At 37.5% G+C, this 22,562-nt stretch overlaps 6 protein-coding genes across 6 annotated transcripts; 3 read left to right on the top strand and 3 right to left on the bottom strand.

Annotated features, from left to right (window-relative positions):
* Positions 1-2,128: 2,128 nt before the first annotated feature.
* On the bottom strand, positions 2,129-7,994 carry MONOS_9560 (uncharacterized protein; the record flags this gene model as incomplete). The annotated part of the gene is made up of 2 exons (XM_067880073.1): positions 2,129-7,630; positions 7,746-7,994. 2 exons carry the CDS (start codon positions 7,992-7,994, stop codon positions 2,129-2,131), a joined length of 5,751 nt encoding a protein of 1,916 aa, XP_067722653.1.
* A 1,700-nt stretch (positions 7,995-9,694) lies between these two features.
* On the bottom strand, positions 9,695-11,625 carry MONOS_9559 (uncharacterized protein; the record flags this gene model as incomplete). The annotated part of the gene is made up of 3 exons (XM_067880071.1): positions 9,695-10,937; positions 10,998-11,488; positions 11,556-11,625. 3 exons carry the CDS (start codon positions 11,623-11,625, stop codon positions 10,203-10,205), a joined length of 1,296 nt encoding a protein of 431 aa, XP_067722652.1. The 3' UTR covers positions 9,695-10,202.
* A 1,071-nt stretch (positions 11,626-12,696) lies between these two features.
* On the top strand, positions 12,697-13,454 carry MONOS_9558 (uncharacterized protein; the record flags this gene model as incomplete). The annotated part of the gene is made up of 3 exons (XM_067880070.1): positions 12,697-12,753; positions 12,926-13,030; positions 13,161-13,454. 3 exons carry the CDS (start codon positions 12,697-12,699, stop codon positions 13,452-13,454), a joined length of 456 nt encoding a protein of 151 aa, XP_067722651.1.
* A 276-nt stretch (positions 13,455-13,730) lies between these two features.
* Positions 13,731-14,099, top strand: MONOS_9557 (uncharacterized protein; the record flags this gene model as incomplete). The annotated part of the gene is made up of 1 exon (XM_067880069.1): positions 13,731-14,099. The coding sequence occupies one exon, from the start codon at positions 13,731-13,733 to the stop codon at positions 14,097-14,099; it is 369 nt and encodes a 122-aa protein (XP_067722650.1).
* A 5-nt stretch (positions 14,100-14,104) lies between these two features.
* Positions 14,105-15,583, bottom strand: MONOS_9556 (uncharacterized protein; the record flags this gene model as incomplete). The annotated part of the gene is made up of 4 exons (XM_067880068.1): positions 14,105-14,723; positions 14,847-14,956; positions 15,059-15,198; positions 15,244-15,583. The coding sequence occupies 4 exons, from the start codon at positions 15,581-15,583 to the stop codon at positions 14,105-14,107; spliced, it is 1,209 nt and encodes a 402-aa protein (XP_067722649.1).
* Positions 15,584-20,253: 4,670 nt separating this feature from the next.
* On the top strand, positions 20,254-20,763 carry MONOS_9555 (uncharacterized protein; the record flags this gene model as incomplete). Its single annotated transcript, XM_067880067.1, has 1 exon — positions 20,254-20,763. One exon carries the CDS (start codon positions 20,254-20,256, stop codon positions 20,761-20,763), a length of 510 nt encoding a protein of 169 aa, XP_067722648.1.
* Between the last annotated feature and the right edge of the window lie 1,799 nt (positions 20,764-22,562).

The raw sequence follows: 22,562 nt of genomic DNA, 5'->3' as shown, positions 1-22,562 counted from the left end.
GGAGGAAAGAAAGAAGTCCAATCAAATTTCTGTTTCTTTGGAATGAAGACGGAGACATCAATTTTGGATGTTGTTTTTTGGGGGTATTCTTTCGTGTTGCTGCAATCTGCCATTGGAGAGATTGGATGCACTCCATTCATCTTCAACGATATCTATCAAACGCTGAGGCATTGAAATATAAATTTTGTTTGTCAAACATCACATCAATCCCTCGTCTTTCTGGATTGATTCCGATTCAAATGGAAGATTTCATTAGCAATTAGAATCAACGCATGTTCAGCGAAATTCACAACTGGGCATACCTCCAATCACATCTGATTCTTCCAAGACAGTCCATAAAGCAGAATAAACACTCTTTCCAAAATTGAGTTTCTCTTCCTCAGCTTGGCTGATCTGGCTCTTCTGTTTTATGTGCACAGGCGCAGAATGTTTGTTTTTCAATTTCTCAACTGTCAAACATCAATTTTTAATGTATCTGCGAAGAATACAGATCTTCTTCTTTTTGTTCTTTCATCTCAAGTGAGCACACGAATTCAACACAGAGAGACCATTGAAAAGAACAGAGCAATGATCAAAAGAGGAAGTTACCCTGATGAAGATATTTGAGAAAAATATCAACTAACCAGCATCACTTAGCAAATGTATTTAACTCATTAAAATTCGGAGAAAACACAGCTCATAAGTGAATATCATTCAGAGCATGATTTTCATACAAATTCAAAAAGGAGGATGCATTTTTCTTTTAAAATGTCTTCGAAGTCAAAAAAAAAAAAAAAAAAACACCTTCAAAAACATATTTCAGTTTGTGCGTAAATCTGGCGTCGATCATTTCAGTTGATAATTCTTTGGGAACAGCTGAAAAACTAATTTTATGATAAATTATTGACTCTCATTCATTCTTCGATTATTCAAACATTAAGTTCCTTGAACATCAATTTTTGATAAGTTTTCAACAAAACGATGAATTATGAAAGAAAATAACTTCAAAAAATAAAAGAAAGAAAGAAAATAATAATGAAATGATTTTTCTAGATATTATTTTTTCATTTCAAAATTACAATCAAATAAATTGTGATAAGATTATTACAACTCGAAATTGCCTTATTAAACGATGTTAAGAATTTTTAAATGAAGCGAGTTTGTTGAATGAAGCATTTCTTCTTCAAATAAACTTATTCTTCATTAAAACAACCTTTGCGAATGACAATTAAAAAAAAAGCTCGATTCAAACTTCATCAATAAAAAGCATTAAATGCAACAATTTTTGAATATTCAAAAACGGTAACACAACCTTTTTCAGAGAGAAAAACAAATCCTAATTTGGCGTCAAATGAAAACTCCATCAAATGTGCATGTTGATTTCGAAAAAATAAAACAAACAAAACAAAAATTCAATTAATAAATCAAACTATCCACATAAAACATAAAACTTTAAAAATTTCTAATTCTGGGTGATATAAATGTGATGTACAACAATTAAAAGTTATGCGACTTTTATGCTTTTTAGCATAACCGAAATAAAACAGCAAAAGCAAAAAAGAAACAATTGGGATGAAAATGAACTTAACACATTCAAAAAAAAAATGTTACAACAAAAATGGATGCAAAATGAAAATATTAATTTGTTGTTTGAAAGTGGGGGGAAAAAACTTGATTCACTCTCAAAGAAATACGAAAAAAAATAAAATAAATTAAAAATAAAAACTAGAAAATTTGACGCGAACAAAACATTATAAAGTTTCTCAATGAATATATCCAAATTTCTCTTCAGATAGCTAAAGATATACAAATAAACCAAAATTACACACATATAAAAGGAGAGAGGTAAAGTTTGAAGTACTAGTTCCTTCACAGACACTTTCAATGAATAAGAGGCATTATTTTCAATGGAAAAAAAGATAATGTTAAAAAAAATCTAAAAAACTACTATAAAAAGAATGAGAGCGAGAGAGAAGAAAACTTCAAAAATTGATACCCATTTCACTAGATTTATTTAAATGGATTTAAAAATTTTTGAAACTACCAATAAAGAAAAGAAGATTAAATGTCTAAAAACACAAGCACAAGCACAAAGATAAACGCAAACACACACACAAATAAAAAAACACGCACACGCAACCAGTCACAATTACAAATCGTCGTTGTTGTCATTGTCGTTTTCGTTATTATTCTGATTGTTATCATCCATCCCGAAACAAGTGTCTGCAAAGTTGATGTCTTCGTCGGTGAAGTGCATGTCAAACAGCGAAACAAGCTTCCTCTTCCCAACTGCCTTCGCTGCATCGTTCTTTGAGCGAAGCAGGTCTGCGATCATCGTCAGCCGCTGCCTCAACAGCAAATGCTCTCGCTTGTGCCTCTCTATCCCTTCATAGTTCTTCGCTGCCATTTCTCTCTCCTCCTCGTTGAAGACAGCAAACGCCGTAGACGAAAGCTGGAAAAACGTTGCTACCAATGATTCATAAGGCTCGTTCTGGTTGATTGACGTGATAAGCTGCTGCGCATAGTCCAGAATTGCCTCTCTTCCTTTGTCGAACGAGTCGTGCCCTGTCACCATCGACGGCATCATCACAATCTCCTTCTCGCCTTCTTTGATAGGCAGCAAATCCAACAGCTTTTCAGAGGCATTTTCGATAAACGCGATTTCCCCTATCCACATCAACCCGTTCCCAAACATGGATACTAAATACAAAACACAAAATGCAACAATAACAGCAATCAGAATGGTTACTGACTCCTGCACTTCTTCCTTTCCTTCAGTCAAAATCATGTTCGTCATCTTGTTTATGCCTCCCACAATATCATTTCTGAGTCCATTCAGAATGAATCGCGCTTCAGGGGTTAAATACGTGATGTTCTCAACATCCATCTTCGAAATCCTCTCCACATTTATCCTCATCCGCGCCAGAAGTGAGGTGAGTCCATAAAGGTTTCCATGCACTCCATATATCCGCATTGGATCCACCTGAGAACAATCATCAGATTCAGCCAGGAAGCACTCAGTGTCTGCTAGCAGAGTCTTCACATTGAACTCTGTCTTCATCCGCGACACAGTCACTGCATCGTATGTGACATCGTCTGCGTGCGAATACTCCGAATCGCCGAAGTGGCACCCCAAATGCACCGCATCGAAGTAATTGGACATCGGAACCAGCATGTTGCGTGCAATGAGTGGATCACCAGAGCAATGGGACGAGTTGTGCATGACTGGATTGTTTGCTCTCGGAAACGTGATCGATTGGTCGGTCTTCAGAAGTGGAAGAGGCTGAAGAACGGATATCAGCAAAAACTGGATTTGGAACAGAATTGATGCACGCATTCCAGAAAGAATGATGTTGGCTGAGATTGGCTTGAAGCCAGTAACATACGTCACCGCCAAAGCAACTGTAACAAGAACAGCACAAAGACCAAGTACCACAAACAGAAAGATTGGCACTCGGATTTTAGCTGTGACTGGCTTTGGCAGCTGCTTGTACGCTGCTTCGTGCTTCTCTATATCCTTTTCCATTTGCTCTTCCCACGCTGCATCTTCAACGGCGTTTCTGATCATCCCCATCTGCCTGGCTCTTTCTATTTCCTCATTATCTTCGTCATCATAAATGAACTTCAAATCAACTGTCCCATTTTGTTGCTGCTGCTGTTGCTCTTGAGGTTGTTGTTGTTGTTGTGTCTGCACAATTGGCTCGTTCGCATCCAACATGTTTCGATCAGTCCTCAACTGTGCCTCAGAGACAGTGGGCATCGGTGCTGGCACGTCGATCTGCGGAAGCGACAGGTTCTGGCCGAACATCATTGGATTTTTCTGTTGATACACGTTTGTTGGTGAGAGCGGGGGCATTATCTGAGTCGAGTTGAAAATAGATCCCGTTTCATATTCAGACATCGTGTGCTGGATGGAGAACGAGGCTGTGGACATCAGCCCAAAGTGGGGCTGGTTATTATTTCCATTGTTGTTAGGGCTTCCGCCTCCGTTATTTGAAAAGAGCTGTGGCATGAGAAGAGGAGTTTGTGACATGTTGTTCAGTTCGTCGAACTGGTTGATGCCAAGCGGCTTGGTTGTCTGTGGTGCTGCCAGCACATTTCCGCCAAACATTGGGTTGATAACCGTCTTTGTAGCGTTTCCGGTTGGAGTGGCATTTGCAACAACTGATGCTCCTTCGTGCTCACCCATCGCAATTCCGTTTGCGTTGAAGGAAAGATGATCGGGTGGAGTCACATCGTTCTTCGATCGGCTCGACTGGGATTCTGCTCCTCCTGCTCCGTCAGGCTCTGCTTTCTGATTGTTCAAAGAAGCATCGATATTCGTCAGCAGCGGCTGTGATATTCTCCTTTCTCCATTTCCTTGTTCATTCATTTGTGCTCCCTTTGCGTTCTCCTCGCTGACTGTTGGCATTTGCGGCTGCAATCCCGATGTCGATGGAATCGTCGTCAGATGCTCTTCAAACAAAGAACTCGAAGAAGACAGAGAAAACGGTGTGTCGTTAATCGAATCCATAGAAGGGCCAGCACCAGACAGCATCGAAGACGCTGACTTCACATAAGAAAGCTCCATCTCGGGTGAGCCCTGCTTAAAAGAGGCTTTCCTCTTCTGCTGCGACTCCATCGATTGCTGCCGCACAAACATTGAGCGCGCATTGATTTCACCCAGCCCTTTCCCGTTCAGATGAGATGTCTGCAGAGAATTGCACACAATTTTCGATTGACTGTCTCCTTGCCCACTTTCACCTCCTCCTTCGCGCAGAGCAGATGCGCCGGGATCTTCCAAGAACTCTCCATTGTGGTTGTTATCACCGTTGTGCATGTCGTTGTTGTCCAAGTAGTTGTCGTATGTCCTCGTCTCCATGCTCTCCCCCATCTCAATGTTGATCGTAAAGTCGTCCTCTTCGTCTTCGTCTCTCAGAAGTCTGCGAATGACACTCTGCATCTTGTTCTTTGGCATGTCCAGCATCGTCTGATACGCCCTCATCCGATTCTTCACTGCCTTGTGAGAGAATCTCACAAAAAGGAAAAGCTGGAAAATTGTCAGAGGCAATAGAAAAGCAGAGATGATGACAGAAAAGACAATGATGATCTGGTTGCATTCTGTGTTCATAAGGTCGAAGTAGTAAATGATGACTCTTTTCGCACCTTCCAAAATTGGAACAGGGCAGTTGAAGACCAAAAACTGTATGTTTGACAGATAATCAGGATCTTGAGGTCGAGAAGATATGTTCGATAGATACAGATGGTGAGTGATCTGTGAAACAGTCGCAAGCACCTCCAACATCGACGACGAGCGGAGTACCTGCCTTTTGATGTCTATCACCTCCGTTGTCTCTCCGTCCTGTTCCTCTTCCTTTGTGGTCATCGTGAAGAAATACGTGCTGACGTCTGCCGTCTCCCACACCTCCAAGTTTGTGGTTGACTGGTGGATTCTGCCGAGCATAGAGGCCAGGCTTTCTGATGTATCGTCCATCATTTTCAACAGATCTTTCTTCTGAATCATTCCTGCCGGCCACTTGTCTGAGGAAGTCGGGTCTGTAAAGTTGTACCTTTTGTCGTATATAAAGAAGTTGTATCCGATTGTGGCTGAACGTGCTGAATGAAATGACAAGTCGCACACATTCCGCAGCGTCTGTAGGTTCTTCTGGTGATTATTCGTCATGACGACATACACAATCAGGGCAGCGATTAGCACAACTATGTCTATCATGTGCGAAACAATGACTGTGAACTTCAGCCTGAAAATGTTCCCTTCTTTGTTCCCGTGCTCTCCGTGTCCTCCCATCACCAGATCGACAATCGTTGACTCTTTCTTCTTCTTCTTTCTCCTCCTCCGATTTGACGTGTGATGCCTTCTGACGCCACTCGAAGACTGCTGCCATTGCGCCTCGCTTCTCGCAAGAGATTCGCGATCTCCTTCCAAATTCTGCGCTTCCAATGAAGAACCCTCTGCTCCTTTGTCTCCATTGGTGCCATCCTTAACACTCCCTGCATTCACCTCAAAGCTTCCCCGCCTCACAATGCGTGGCATATTCGCCTCGTGCTCTGCACCCGTCCTGTCTCCCCCTGCGCTTCTCCTCCCGCTCATCTCGTATGCCTCGCCCATCCCAAACGACCCATCGTGGAAGCCTCCAGCGTGTGTATGTGCCATCGACTCGCCGTAGCCGTAGTCCTCTTCAATCTGCTCTGCCCTGTTCAGAATCATCTCCGCCTCGTCTTCGTCGTCGTATATGTCCAGCAGCAGACGCGCATAGCTCCGCAGCACACCTGTGTTCTGCTCGTGCGACGCAATCAGCTCTTCGTAGCTTTTTCTCGCAACATCCTCGTTCTTCACAATCGAATTCAACAGACCCGGAATCGCCTTGTAGTCTGGCTGCATCGCTGTCGCGTTCTCGAAGAAGTCCTTCATCGCACTCACAGCCTGCTCGTGGTGCTTCTCTGCCTTTGCCAGCAGCGTCGTGAAGGCAAACGAGGTCATGTTGCCTGCCCCGTTCCCGCCGTTCTGCCCGTTTGCGCGCCCGCCGTTCTCTTTCGCCTTGCAGAACAGCACAAAGTTCAGAAACATGCCCGGAGAAAGCGACCGCGCCTTCTGGATGAGCGTGTTCGACTTCATGTAGTTTTTGCGGTAGGCAGACAGAAACGTCGCATACTGGAAGCACAGCATGCTGTTGTTCGGGTTCGTCTTCAGTGCGTGTGTGTACACGTAATCCGCAAATGTCAAATGAATCATCGAGTTGTATTCTTTCTGTTGTATAAAGCGAAGTGATGGCTCCACTCTTTCTGGCTTCTTCAGCGGAGGCAGAGCCAAAGAAGGATTTTTCGTGCAAATGTCTGACAGCTGGTTGCCAAAAGCTGTTAAAAGATACTTTTTCTCTCTCATTTTTCGACAAATCTTGGGCAACAGCACTGCACAAGCAACAATTCCAGCTATTAGTCCAACAACTTGAAGCACAATAGTTATTATCCAGTTGCCTGTTGCTCCTTCAATTGCATACAGAATTTCGTCAATAAGTCTCAAGCATCCAAACATGCACCATTTACTGCCCATCAGCAGATTTCCATTCAGTTTGTATATCGGCTGAATATACACGAAATACACCATCATCGCTAGAGAAGATCCAACAGTAACCACTCCGCGCCAGAATGGCCATTCAATCAGCGTTCTCATCGCAAACACACATCCAAACACAAGTGACGAGTCCACCGCTTGCCACAGCCCACTTGGAGATGACCATAGCCCACCATGCTTCGGATTGTGGTTGAAAATCATGCTGTTTACAAAAATTGAAGACAAAAGAAGAACAATAAGTACCAGCATTGACACAATAAATCCCAAAAACGATAACAATGAACCCGAGCAACTGCCTTCAAATCCCCGATGGACCATTTGCCCTTCGGATTTATAGCAATCAAATATTGCTATGCATATTGAAGTCAATGGGATAAACAAGATGGTGTATGTAAAGTTCACAAGCCAGCGCAAAAGTGAAATGACCCACGGCTGCGAGCCTGAAATAACGCCTTGAAAAATCGCTGTAACCGCTATGTATATAATGAGCAATGCCAAATATCCTGCGCATCCTATTATTACAAACGAAACGTAATTTCCTGCCAAATATCCAAGAGACGTTCCATCTGGAAAGCCAACGCACTAACAGTCGCATGAATAAAAAATTTAACCCCAAAAATATACATTCATCAAGTTCAGGATTGTGGAATGATAAACAAATCACATAGGAAAAAATACAAAGATGAAAATCGCAAACCAAAGAAACTGTGTTCACTTTTTGCGTGGAAACGTCAATTCGAAAGAAACTGAGTGTAACCATCTGAAGCACTGTGAATGCCCAGACGAAAATTTCCCACGTTTTGCTCGGATGTTTCGGTTGATGGTAAAGAGGTGAAAAAAATGAAAATCCAACTGTTTCCAGTTTACTGAAACCTTCTGCTTGAGCATATTCATTCGTCATCCCACTTGATGTCGAACACATCGACATGCTCTCTTCGCTCGCCATTTTTTCGACCTCTCTTCAAATAATAAACAAAAACTTAACGAATGGTTTTTTTGATGATCAGTATCCATATTTTTTGTTTTTCTTTTTTTCATTATTCGAAAAATATTTCATTTCATTATTTAATGCATCTTTAATTATTCAAAACAGAAATATGTTATAAGAGAAAGAAATACTTTTAATTTAAAAAACAAAAAGAAAAATTTCGCAAACTTTTTTATTTCAATTGCAGATTGTGCAAAAAATTTTGAACAAGTTCGATCTCTCAACAACCACAAGAAGAATTATTCTGAAAATATATTTCGAAATCCTATTTATGTTTGATTTCAATTTATTTTTTTAACAATATTCAGTCGAAACGAAAATGAAAGTCTAGGATGACAATTGAGTTGGTGATGAAAATGTGTTTATTGATGAAAAATATCAGAAATTTCCCTCTTGTTTTTTTTAGAGAAAGCAATCTTGTATTCAATGTTGTGACATGTCAAGTGGTTTTTGTTCCATCTGTTAAAAACATGATCAAAAAATACTCAACCACTAAAAAAAAAAAAATAGGAATGGTTTCTGTGTAAATTATTAAAACATATGAATACGACAGTTTTGTTTGTTATAAATTCAATGAAAAAAATCTATTTTTTGTGATCATAAAATTCTGCTACTATGTTTGTTATTTCAATTTATGATCTTTTTTATTGAAAGACTGACACTTTTTGAAATCACACTTTCGTTCGAGTCTTGATTTAAATTCACTTCTCTGAAAAATTTTTTTCAAAATATGTTTCTGCTATCGCAATAACAAAAACAATAAGAGTTCCTAAAAAACAAATCCTCATTTGAAATAATCCAAAAAAGAAAAATATTTTGATCAAAAATCGAACGAAAGTATGATTTTTAAAAGGATCAGCCATATTAGCATTTCAATAGAATTTTCACAAAATGGCAAAATTTTTGTGAAAAGTTTTTTTTGTTTAAGTTACAAATAAAATAAAAATTTCTTGTTTCGATCAAATTTCTGTTCCCAATCATGAAAATTCACAAAAATGGAAATAATAACATTGTTGAGATATTATTTTCATAACAGCAAAGTTTGGTGAGTGGAAACAGAAATTTGATCGAAAAAAGATATTTTAATTCTATTTTAAAATTAAACAAAAGGAACTTTTCAAAAAAACAATGACAAATATTATCAAAAACAAAAAGAATCTAAAAAATATAATTAAATGGATTGCAATTCATTTCAAATAACATCGTGGAAATGATTAAATAAACCGTTTCAATAATTAATGCATACATTTTATTCACTTGGTGTTTTTGAGTTTTGCAAAAAACATTTTTTTAAAGTTTTCCCATTGACAAAAATTTTTCAAAAATGACAGATTTTCATTCAGTCAATACGAGCAAATTGCAGAAAATGAAAAATAACCAAAATTGTTTATTACATAGAAAAAATAAGCGCTATTTACAAAAGATAAATTGAATCATTTTATTAAAATAGAAAAATTCATCAAAAGGCAGATTTTCTGAAACGAAAATGATTTATTTCATAAATTATACAACACCGCTATTAAAAATTTGTTTATGAATAGATGTCATATATGCTAATATACAACTGTGCAAATTACTGTAAATTAATATTGAATATTTGTTGAGATATTTTAATTTTAAATTTTTGTTTGGATAAAAAAAAAGTCCGGATAAATTAACCACCCAAAGTATTTTTTCACAAAAATTTCAAATGCCTGAGTTTGTGGCCATTCTGTGAAACGATGAAAAAGAAATAGACATCATTTTGGAGTAACAAATACAAATACAAAAGCATCAATTTTTGAGTTAAAATTTAAATTTGATTCTCTTTTTCTCAAACATTTACAACATTAGCTGATTATTCATCACGCAATTCAACAAAAATTATCATTGAAAAAGGATGCAAGCAACCATTTGCTGATAAAGGGAATAATCAAAAAAGAAAAAACAAGCACAGTGAATATCAAAATGTTAGGAATCTCATTTCTTCAAACATCTACCGAACAGTCATAAACAGATAACACAGAAAAAAATATTATTGTTTTTTTAACAAAAAACGGTCAAAGTCTTGTTGGATCATAAATCAATCAAATCAAAAATAAATAATAAAATAAGTTAAAATAATTAAATATTTGTGAACAAAGTGAGTTTCTTTTTCTCAAACATTTACAAAATAATCAGAAATAATCAATAACAAAGCATCATTATATTTTCCATTGAGAAAAAAAACATTTTATGAAAACTCTCAATGCAATCTTCACAACCTTCTTCTTCCAGCTTTTCAAATATCTTTCTTTTCATTGCCTTTCTTTCCTCCTCTTCCTTTTCATCATCCTTTTTTTCTTTCAGTCTTTCTGAAATTTTACTTAACAAAGACAAACTTTGCACAATTGAAAAATTAATCAAAGTTGATTGCTTCATTTCCTCCAAAAAGATTCCAATAGCTCCGCTTTTCAACAAGTCATCAATTTTCACTTTTCTCTTTTCAACTGCACTTCTTAATGAATAAAGGCATCGACACCTTGCATCTGGGTAATTATCTCTTGATGCTTGAAATACTTGAACAATGCTGTAAAGAAGTCCAGCAATTTCTTCGTTCCACAATGTGTTTGAGTATAAGAAACAAAAAATGTCATTGATCCATCTCTCGATAACAAGCACTTCCTTCACTTCCCTTTCTCCTTTTCCCTCTTCTTTTTTCTTCCAATCCACACTCTTTGACAGATCTTCCAATGCTTTTGTTGCTTCTCTGGCGAAATGCAGTTCATTCACAATCACTTCTTCCAAGCTCTTGTCGTTGGAGAATCTGTTCATCAAAAATTGCCAAGCAGACTGATAGGCAAGTTGTGTCAGATTCTGATGTTCCTGGTGATATTTGATGATTTCTGTTATCTCATTCAAATACAGTTCTCTTTTCATTTCCTATGCAAAAAAGAAGAAAATACAATTCAACAATATCAAAATGGAAAAAGGTTCTCAAACCCAATATCCAATATTGCCCAAAGCCAGCAACGCCATTTCCACTTCCTTCTGAGCTTCTTCGGTCTCGTCTTTCTTCAATGCATCTTTCAAAAGGCAAGTCACACATGCATAAGGCAGTCTTGAAATAGTCCTGTCTTTCAAATAAAGATAACATTCACAGTGATCTGTAATAATTTTTTCGTTTATTTCTTTTTTCTTCTCATTTTCATCAATCATCATCTCTCTCATTCTTTTGCTCAAAGATGAATCATCAAAAGAATATAAGAAAATCTTTTTCAGCACTTTGCAATATCCAACATGCTTCAATAGCAAGATTGCACTTTCCAATGACAGTTTCTTTTCTTCAATCATTTTGTCGATTGTATCGAATAATTTTTCTGTGAAAACTGATTTGAATTCTTCTTTATTCATTTCATCAATTAACCCATTCATTTCCTCAATTTTCTGTTTTTGTTCATCTTCTCTGCAATGTTCCACTTCACAAAACAATTCTTCAAACAAGTTTCAAAATACAAAAATTTTTGTTCAGAATTATTTAGTCCAAATAAAAGAACAAACTTGAAAACTGCTCGGTTCTGGCCGTAGTCAGAATTTCATCTTCAAAATTATAACCATCAAACAAACTCATTCTGCTTGTTATAAAAAATATACAAAAAGAGTGGCAACGTTTAATAAGAAACAAAATAAAAGATAAATATAAACATCGTTGATTATCTTTCAGTCTTAAAATGATCGCAACACAAACAGTTAAATTTTTGCTTAATAAAAAGAAGTCCAAAAGAAAATTCGAAGAAGCCGCAAGGATTGGTTGAATGAAGATAGAAATGTTAATCTTTTGCTTTTATCTGATCGAGCCAACAATAATTTATTCCAAGGATCTGGATTTAATTTCGATGAATTGTTGAACGTATCGAAAAATATCTCACATGTCTGGAATTGAGTATTAAAAAAATATATATATTTCAACATTCTGAGCAAATGAAGAAGAAGCGAAAGGACTTTGAAAAAAACTTTTCGAAGAAGAGACAAAAAAGCAACAATTTGCACATTAAACTATGCATTTAATCGTCATTGCAAATAAAAATTCATACATAAATATTACACTTATTTCCCTCACATTTAGAGTCATCTGGAAGCTTTATTTCATCGAAATGATTTTTTCTTTTATTTCAAGGTGTTTGCTCGTTTCAATGAATGTTTCAAATTTTATGTGTTGAGAAAAGTTTTGAGATATCAGGATAATTTTGTTATTTGTTCGTAACTTGAGTAGGCCATCCAGGCTGAAGGAAGATTGGGAGGGATTCAAGCTTTCAACAATTCACAGTTTTTTGATAATAAAGTGAATGATAACTAAACGCATTATGGAGCAACATCAAAACAACAATGAACATCATTGTTAACAGAGCATTGAAAGAGATTCTTTTTTACAAAAGGCTTTGAAGCCGTTTGAAGATGAAAAAATTCGAGATGGCAAAAGAAGATTTATTCAATATGCAGAACCAAGCACATGCGGGATTTTGAGTGCATTCGAGCATATTATTCGTTTTATGGTGAATCCGCTTTAAATGCATTTATCTGTAAAGACGCTTGTTACGTTTTTTTTGGAAAATCATCATTTTTGGTTGTTTTGTTGATTTTCATTGTTTCGCTGATTTCGGGGTGGATTTCTAGACAAACGCAGAAACAATACGTGTGATGCATGAATGAGTCTGACAAGACAGAACAGGCTACGATAGAAATGTTTGATCAGAATAAGGTGTGTTATCCAATTTTTGTAACATTTATGCATTTTTTATTTGAATAAGAAAGAAAGAAAGAAATTATAAAAAAATTCAAAAATTACTCATTCTTTTTAGTCAACTATAATTTCATGTTTTTATATTTCCAATAAACTTTTTCTTCTTTCTTTCTCTTTTGGTGTTGAACAGATGTTATTTATCCTTCATTCTCTCAAAATAAATGGCTGGGAAGAAATGATAAAAGACAAGCTGCTTCAATCAGGAAGACGACAAGATGAACTCATTTGCAAAGGAGTATTGTTTTTTAATTATGAATTCTTGATTGAACTTTTCCTGTTTTTCTTTTTATTTTTTCTTTTCAACCTTTTTGATATTTTTTGTTAACTTCTTTGAAATTTCACTCAAAAACTGATTCTTGCAACAGGTCCTCTTCAACACCATCGGGGACATCCTCCAGTCGCTTGCCGAGACGCTCACCCTCATCGTGCTTGTTGGCCTGTGTTTCTGGCAGCATCTGCCTCTGAAGGCGTCTGCGCTGTTTCCTTCCATCCGAATCATTGAATCACTCAGGGCATTGCTGAATGGCATTCCATCGATGCTGAACAGCACCTTGATGGGCAAGGCAGATATTGAGAGAATGGAGATGCTGCTGCAGTCAGTTGAGTCTGCTGACAGATGCGAAGAGGGAGGAGGAGTAGGAGGAGGAGAAGAAGAATGAGAAGAAGGAGGAGGAGAGAGAGAAGAGAGAGAAGAGGTCAAAGGAGTTCGAAGTGTTATCAAGAAGTTTGGAAAGGAAGTAAAAATTGATGAGGAAAGAGTTGATAAAAAAACAGGAGCAGAAGAAAATGAATGCGCCTTATGAAGAGAAGGTCGAGCAGCCGATTGGGTAGGAAAAGGAGAAGGATGAGCTGGTGTTGCAGGGGAACGTTGGAGGGGGCAGGGAAGGCTGGGCAGAGTAGAAATGGGCGAGTAAGTTTCACATTACGAAGAGGAGATGATTGTACAGAAGGGGAGGCAAAGAAAACGGAAGAAAAAGAAAAAGAAGAAGAAGAAGAAAAAGAAAAAAGAAGAAGAAGGAGTTGAAGAAGAAGATGATGATAACATTGAAGATTGGGAAAATGGAACGTTATCATTAGAGTGCGAAGGTGAAGACGAAGAAGAGAAAGAAGAAGTCAAAACAGCATCATCGACCAATTCTTTTGGAACCGCCTTTTCGATTTCTTCATCCAACCCCAAAAGTCTTCATTCATTGTCTCATCCATCTCTCACCTCCAGCTGCAATGTGCGTGTGGATGAGCTGTTTGCTCTGACGATGTTCTCTCTCTCAATCATTTCATCTTCTTCTGTGTCTGCCAAACAGTAGTTTCCTCATCTGCCACTCATCCATCGAATTGAAAGAAGCATTGAAGATATTCCAAGTGAATTGGAAGACAAGAGAAGGAAGTGAGAAAGAAGAGTTTGGGCTGAAGGAGAAAAAGGAAGAAGAGAGAAGGAAGAAGAAGAAGAAGAAGAAGAATTTGAAAAAGAGGAGGAAGAAGAATTAAATGGAGAAAGAGAAGAAGAAGAATTAGAAGAAGGTGAGGAAGAGGAACAGGACGATCTGTTTGAAGACAGAGGAATCTGCGGGATCTGGATAGAGCCAGATATTCCATCTCTGGCTGCTGAAAGAGAAGTGTCTGTCTTGTCTTTCCCAGCCAATGAGCTGCCCATGCAATCAGAGCGAGGCTGTGCAGATGGTAAGGGAGGAGAGCATGCTGCATAAGAGAGTGATAACTCAGCAGGAATTTGTGCTGGAAAGCGGGGATCGTTGGCTGTATGTGTTTCCTGCTGCTTCCCCAGCGACTCAATAAACCGCCTCTCTCGCTCTGCAATGGGGATTGCTGGAGCCTCTGATCCGATCGGTTGCAAAGAGGCTGATGATACAGCACGCCGAGCACCTGCTAGGCTGAAGAAGCCAGAAAGAACACGCCCAACAAATGATTGAAGCCTGTGTTGTTGAAGTGAAAAGAATGTTGTTTGCCAAGCACAGCAGAAATACAGAAAATAGCAACAGAAATAACAAACGAGTTGACAAAAATATCAGTTAAAATAAAAAGGAAAAAACGCAAACCACTCCAAGTTTTCTCCATCCACAGGGTAATTATCATAAGTCCCAAGAAATAGTTTGAAGCGTCCTTCCAATTCAGAACACAACGAAGGAGCACATGCTTTCAAATTCATCTGGTCACAACAGTACAAACAGCAAGCGCACACACAAACACAAAATAATAGTCAAAATAGAAGTCCTTAAAAACATTTTTTTTAAAAAAATTCTCATCACACATGCAATAACTCCAATTGATGGCTCAGAAAACGAATGTTGTAATCCGAATAGCTCTCCAAAAAATGATTCGTGAGTGTCATCGAAACAGACTCGCAGATTCCAATAACTTGCATGAGCTGAGGAAGAAAGACAAGATAATCTGTAATTGGTTCGAATCAATCAGTTCATAATTAATTTCACAAACTTTCCATTTTGCCTCCTCCGGCAGATGACGACCCCCCTAAAACTGTGGGGAATATCCCACTAATCTTCCAAGTTCGGAGTCCTTCTTCTCTGCTGCTAAAGCCCCCGCCATTTGTCACAAGCCAGGAAATATCATCTGAAATTTCTTTCTTCGTCAACTCAAGCTTCGGCTCCACTTTCAAGTTTTGCTTCACTCGCAGATAATGAAGCTTCAAGCTCAGTGGAAAAATCTCTTTGAAAGGCTGTCCCGAATTTATGCACCAATAAATCCCTGAATCTCTTTCCCGCTCGTGGCTTCCTTCTTTCAAACGCTGATCATATTTTTTACGCGGTTTTGGCATTGCGTATTATCTTCAAAGTTCTAATAACTATTTTTGTGAAAGACATTTCTTTGTATAATATCCACCAAAAAGGTGAAAAAAGAAAAAAACATCATATGAGACATCAACAACAAGAAAACAAATGTTTTCAGTTATAGGAATGGAAAACAAATAAAAGACTTACGTTTTCAGCAAACAACGGTCAGTACACAAAAGGGCTTGTCAAAAAAATCTTTGGATGCAAAAAAGTGTGAAAAATACATAAATAATGGTACTTCATATTTTTTTGGTATTTTCCTCTGACTGGTCATTTTTTAATTAAGATATCTATTTTTAATAAAGTGCAATGAAGTTATTTCAAAACATAAAACATTCAGAAACAAAAAGAAAAGAAAAATTTTTTCAACACTCTTTTTTAATATATTTTAAAAATAATAATTTACAGATTATAATTGTTAAAAAAGAATTCTTTTTCTAACTTATCGTTTCAACAACCGTCATAAAAATGAACAAAGTTAGAAAAATCAAAAGACATTTCATGCAAATTAAGACTAGATTCCAGTTAAAAAGTACTTTCGCTTTTGTAAAAACAAATTTCAGGTTCACTTCAACCAACAAAAAAACAATCCCCTCCTTCTCACTTCACTCATCCCTCTCTATCCACTCATCCATCTTTATCCACACTCACAACCCCATCGATGGTGCCATTCTCCCAAACCTCAACAGCCCATCCACTTCTCTCTCTGCCTTCAACACTTCATTTCTCCACCAAACACGTTCTTCATCAAATGCTCCTGTTGTATATGAAGGAAATGAAACTCACAGAAAATCACCTGGAAGACTGACTTCATTCGATGAGAACAGCCATCGCTTTGAATGGTGTGAATGGAATGATTCAACTGGAGGAAATGATTATGGTGGAGCACTTAAAGTGAACTGCACAAATGCCAATCTCACAATCACTTCCTGTTCATTCAACAATTGTTCGATCACAGGCGATACTGGTGGTGGAGCACTATACAGTTACTGTTTGCAAAATGAAAATATTTCAAAATCCAATTTTACAAACTGTTCTGCTCCTCATGGAGGAGCAATTTGTATAGATGGACAACATTCATCTTCCGTTTATTCATTTTCTGATAACATGGTGGAAAATTGTTCAATAACAGATTGGTGCGGAACTGGTTGGTATTTTTATATTGGTGCTTTTCCATCAAACGGCCAATGCCTGTTCACCAAATGCAAGTGCATTTCAAATTCTGATGGTGATTCTGCTGGCTCTCTCACTTTTCAAAATCCACCAAGCAATAATCCAAGTCAGTTTTTAATAAATGATTGCCAATTTATTAATAACAAATTGACAAGTTCGTCATCTTCATGGGGAGGAGCTGCGCTGTGCTGCACAAACACCTTCACTTGGATGAATGGAATAAAATTCATCACATTCTGTTTCTTCGATGGCAATACAGCTGCAAATGGCAGAGGAAATGATGTGTTTTTCAATGGCAGCAGCATCACCCAATCTCCATTTGAGAATTGTGGCTCAACAACCAGCAAAAAGAATGCAGATTAATAAAACTGCAGATTATCAGACTTTCAACAGCTGGCTTTCTCTCATTTTTGCTTTCTTTATCATCGGCTCTCCTCTCACTCCTTCTTTAATTATTTTTTCATAACTTTAGATTTCTTCTGTAATTCATCGTATTGTCTTCTTTGTTGTTCTGCTTTTCAATTTTTTTCGCTTCTCGAACATCTTCCACTGCTCATCCAAATACATTTCTTTGTTTTGACAGTTCTTTCTTCTCCTTTCAAATTCACTTCCAACTCTAATCCACTCTACTTCCAAATATTCTTCCTTTCATTTAAAAAACCTCTTCTATTTTCTCAATTCCATTTCCTTTTCAATTCTCCTCTCAAAGCATGCTCTTCATTCTCTTTTTCCTCTTCTTTCTCCTCTTCTTTCACCTTCTAACTCTTATTTTAGTTTATGAATTCCTTCAGCTACAAAAGTTCATCTTTTTCTTCATTTCATTCATTATCTCTGATGCAGATATCAAATGTGAAGAAATCCAATCAGATGAAGTGAATGATGATAATATAGAAGCCGATGCGTGAAATGTTGATGTATTTTAAGAAGAAGAAGATCATGATGACGAATGGATTGAATAAGACGATTTATTGTTGAAAAATGAGAGATGAGATCCAATAAATATCAACGGAGAAATTCATTGAAATTCCCGTCTTATGTTCATTTTTCTTCTGCAGAGGAGAAACATCTGAATCCTTTTCACTTTCAGCTCAATCTCTTTCTCTCTCTCCAACAAAAAATACAAAGCACGTGTCAATCTCTTTTTCATTCCATCTTTTCTTCTTTCACTTCCATTTTTTCTCTTAAATCATCTTTCCTCAAAAATAATTCTTTGCCAATGCCCAACGCCAGGCATCTTCGAAATATCTCGCATTTCATCTGTCCGTCTTTATTCTTCCTTCCCCACTTTTCTTCTTCTTCTTCAAAGCCATATAATCCTTCACTTTTTCAACATCCTGAATGAAAAAAATAATAATCACTTCAAAATAAATAACGACAGCAAACCTTCAGAACATTTTTATAAGCAATTTTCTGCTTTATATTGAATTGGTAATTGTTTTTAACAATCCAATTTCATAATTCCTTCCTTTTTCAAGTGTTTCATCATCTGATTCGCAAATCATCCTTTCCATCAGCTGTTTCTCCATCAAATGCATCGATTTCCCTCTTTTCTGAAAAATGTGAAATTCATGTATTTTCTTCAATTTCATCTTTCTCATTGAAAAATATCCTTGTTTTTCGTCTGTAAATATCATCCAAATTTCTTTCCCAATCCCTTCATCCTGGGCACTTTCCATATGAATTCGCTCTCCCAACTCAATGGCCACCCTGCACAACGAGATATAAACATTTCGTTCATTTTCATTCATTTCCACCTCCTGCCCTGAAAGGAACACAAAAACAGTCAACGGATAAATATTCATATATAGAAAAATAAATAAAGGCCAAACTGCCCTTCGACTGTATTTTGCCAAGCAGCCTCATTTCCACATCCATCATCATTCAAAAAATAATTCAATCTCTTCATTTCAGCTTCTGAGTGGTTAAATTACAACAAGAATTGCATCTCCACTAAATATATTGTACATCTCACTGGAGGGTTTTCTCAGCCCGTACACATTGTGATGGATGTGCAGAGGTGTTTTTTTCTGTTTTTGTCATGATCATCTCCTTTAATAATATTCTCAACCACCAAAAGAAGTATTTGATGTTTATCTTTTCAACGCCCTGCACATGAGGGATATGGGGCAGAGAAGAGATGGAAGCATATTTTTTGTAGCAGGGGGTGAAGGTTGAGTGTTTTTTGAAATGTTAATATTTCGAGAGGGGTTTTTGAATGAAAGAAATTCTGAGACAAAAAGATGGGGAAGGAACAGGTGGAGATTTATAGAAGAAAATGTAGCAAAAATATAGAGAAGTGGTTGGGGATGGTGAGGAAGGTGTATATTGTTGATGGGAGAAATGGATTTTGAAGAGAAAGAAAAGAGGGCAAAAGTTTGTTTGAAGAGGAAAATTGAGAAATATTCAAATAGAAGAGGGGTATTTTTAATGAGAGGAGAAGAATGCTTTATGGAAGAGACTGCGAAAGATGAAAAAAAGGAGGGGATTGACATTTTCTGATGATTTTGTGAACTGAATGGAAGATGGAAATGGAAAAGAAAAGAAATTGAGAAATATTATCATTTTTTGTTTCTAACTGAAGGGCATCACAATTGCAAAAATGCAGACAACGAACTGAGGATGTCATTATTCATCAATTAATTTCGGTCCGACTTCCACAAATATTGTGATTACGATTGTGTTTCCATATATGAAATCAACTCACAGAATAAAATATTTGGTCCAATAAACGACTTCAAACAAATTATGCTCGACATCATAAATATCTTTCGACTGATTTCACATTTCTCAACTGTTTCTTTTTCTTTTCCTTCATCTTCGTCTCCTTCTCCTTCTCCTTCTTCTTCTTTGATGTTTCCTCTTTATCTTTGTCTTTGTCTTCTTTCCTGATATCATCATTAGGCATTTGATTCATTTGTATTTTTGGAGCTGACAAAACAGCATCATTTTCAGTTTGCAAAGGGAAAGACAGGGCTCTTACAAAAAGGTAGTCAATTGACTTTGATGGAATGCAATTCTATTATATTGCTTGAAAGTATCTGTCAAAAATATTGCAATTTGGATTATTATCTCCTTGTATAATCAACTTGTTAAATATGATATTTCATCAGTCAGCAACATCATAGGAACTTTTCATATTTTTCTTTGGAAATATCATTCGACTGATTTCACATTTCTCAATCCTCTCGCCTTCTTCTTCTTCTTCACCTTCTTCTTCTGTTATATTTCCTTTAACTTCGTATCAGAACGGACCATCGACCTTCAGATGCATGTGAGCTGTTCAATCAGCGGCTTGATTGCACCTTCCAAAAATTATTTCATTCAATTTTCCTACTCCCAACAGTATCATCCTCACTGTCAATGCATTTCGTGACTTCGCTGGATGGGCATTTGAACAGCTTTTCTTTTCCGTTACAGTACATCCAACTCTGCTTCAGCTTTTCGAACGAAATCCATGCGCAGGCTGTGCAGAATAAGCTGAATGGGAATAGAAAGAGAAATGGTAGTGGGAGGGAAGGAGCTGACAGCAATATCGCACTCATACTCTCGCTTTGTGATACTGCCAAGGAGCAAAGAGAGAGAGAGAGAGAGAGAGAGAGAGAGGAGAGGAGAGTGCATTAAATTGGAAGATGCAACGAAGGTTGATTTCAGAAGCAAATTGAGCGCGGAGCAGAGGAAAGGGAAACAGCATGAAGATCCAAAGACAAAGAAGAGGACGAATGAGAATGGTGAGTTTTGCACATCGCAAATTAACGCTTTCGATACAAGACATGCAAAGGCAGCAACAGGAAAAAAAAAGAATGGGAATGGGAAGGCAAAGGCAAAGGGGAAGGAGAAGGAGAAGGAGAAGGAGAAGGAGAAGGAGAAGGAGAAGGAGAAGGAGAAGGAGAAGGAGAAGGAGAAGGAGAAGGAGAAGGAGAAGGAGAAGGAGAAGGAGAAGGAGAAGGAGAATGAGAAGGAGAAGTTATTCCGTCCCTCATTTCCGCTTTAAAGTTTGCGTGAAGCTGCTGAATGAGGGAAATACTGCTGACAGATCTCTCAATTGAAGTCTTTATTGGGTCAAGCGAAAGAGGAAGATGAAGAATTGGTGAATGCAACGAAGGAGCTTAAAAAAAAGAAGATTAAATGGTGTTCATGTTGAGCTTCTCCTCACGCACAAGGTCGTTAAAGCACTATGTCTCGACTCCATTCTTTCCTGCACTCACCTTCGCAGCCGACTCCATAGATTGCCTCATCATCAATGCTTAGCAGCACCGATCTTGCAATCATTCGTGACGCTCACAGCCATAAGTACACATGCAGCTCCTGGCTCAAAAAGGAGGCAGGACAGCACAGACGCAGCTCAATACAATCCATCGAGTATAGTTGAGCAGCCCTATCGTAGTCACCAAACCCCATTCTCAATCTCAAATACAGCTTTCTGCTTTCAGAATTGTATTTGAAAGAGCGGATATTCAATTCCTCAGCAATTTGAACATTCTCTTTCATTCCATTCCTTTTATTCTTCTCCATTTTTTTCACCTTCTGTACTCTCCTCTTCTTCTTCTTCAAACCCTCAACTTATGTCATAATCTGAATTCTCTCTGATTGTCGGTGCCAACGTTGCAAGCAAACGAACAGAACTTGTCTACAACTCAGGAGGAGAAGAGATGTGCTGCCCAAACTGCTTTGAGAACGAACATGGGCCAGAGCAGATGAAAGGGAAGCGAAATGATAAAGTATTCAGTACATGTCAAACTCCACAAGGGAGGGAAGAACTAGGCGTGTCACTATTGAATTATTGCTGATGATGAGAGTCGAAGGAAATGAAAGACAAGATGGAAGGTTTGGAAGAAGAGTGGAAGGATATCTGTTTTGATCATCAAAGCGAGTAGCTTGTTTAGTGAAAGATACAGTTGCCATAGGGAGAGATGAGAGCGATGATGAGGAGATAGTGAAATGGGGGTGAAGCCAAAATGAAAGAAAATGATGAGCAAGAGAAAGAGGAAGTAGACGATTAAAGAGGGGAAGCAATTGCATTTTCAAATATTGAATGAGAGTTGTGTCAAATTCAATGTTGATTTCGGCACTTGAGCTGCAAGAGAAGGAACTTTTGAAAAGAACTCAGTCAACGAAAGAAGAATTGGACGAGTTTGAAAAAAATTAGAAAGAAGAGAAAAGATTTTGAAGGAGGAGAGGAAGCCGCATTTGCAAATTTCGAACGCGTTGAAACAGATTTTGCGATGAGAAACACAATTAACTCAAAGACTGATAGATTGATAGAAAACAAAAGAAAAAACAGAAAATCAGATGATGCAAGAAAAGAAGTGAGTATTTTTTAAGGAAGAAGAGGAAGAGAACTGGCGAAAGTGTTAATGGAAGTTAGGCGAGTGGACGAGCTTGCAAAGATACAGAAAAGTGGAAGGAATCCGAGCTTTTGATGAGAGATTATTTACCTGTTTGTGGTGATGTTATGGTTGTGTATGAAGAGAAAGATACAGAAACTTTATGAAAGCTGGGAAAAACAACTAATTCTTTTATCTCCAAGAAGATGAAGCATATGGAAAGGAAGCGAAACATAGAGCAGAAGCTGAGACAGCGCTTGTTAAGAAGACGCAAAGAAACAAAGTTTTGATTCTGGAGTGAAAGTGAAGAAGAGAGAATGGATTTGGGAGAAGAAAGAAGAATACTTGAAAGACAGAGGAATTGTGGTGGTAGAGCGAAGGAGTTTGCATAAATCAACGGTCTTTTCTTCTTCAGCCGTTGAAGAAATCGTCGTTTTGTCTTATTTGAATGGGAAATAGCTTTTTT

This window comes from Monocercomonoides exilis, assembly GCF_001643675.1.
Source record: "Monocercomonoides exilis strain PA203 chromosome Unknown scaffold40-978991, whole genome shotgun sequence".
Taxonomy (NCBI): domain Eukaryota; phylum Preaxostyla; order Oxymonadida; family Polymastigidae; genus Monocercomonoides; species Monocercomonoides exilis.
Note: the sequence above shows the minus strand (reverse complement) of the source record. Positions and strands in the feature narration are given on the sequence as shown.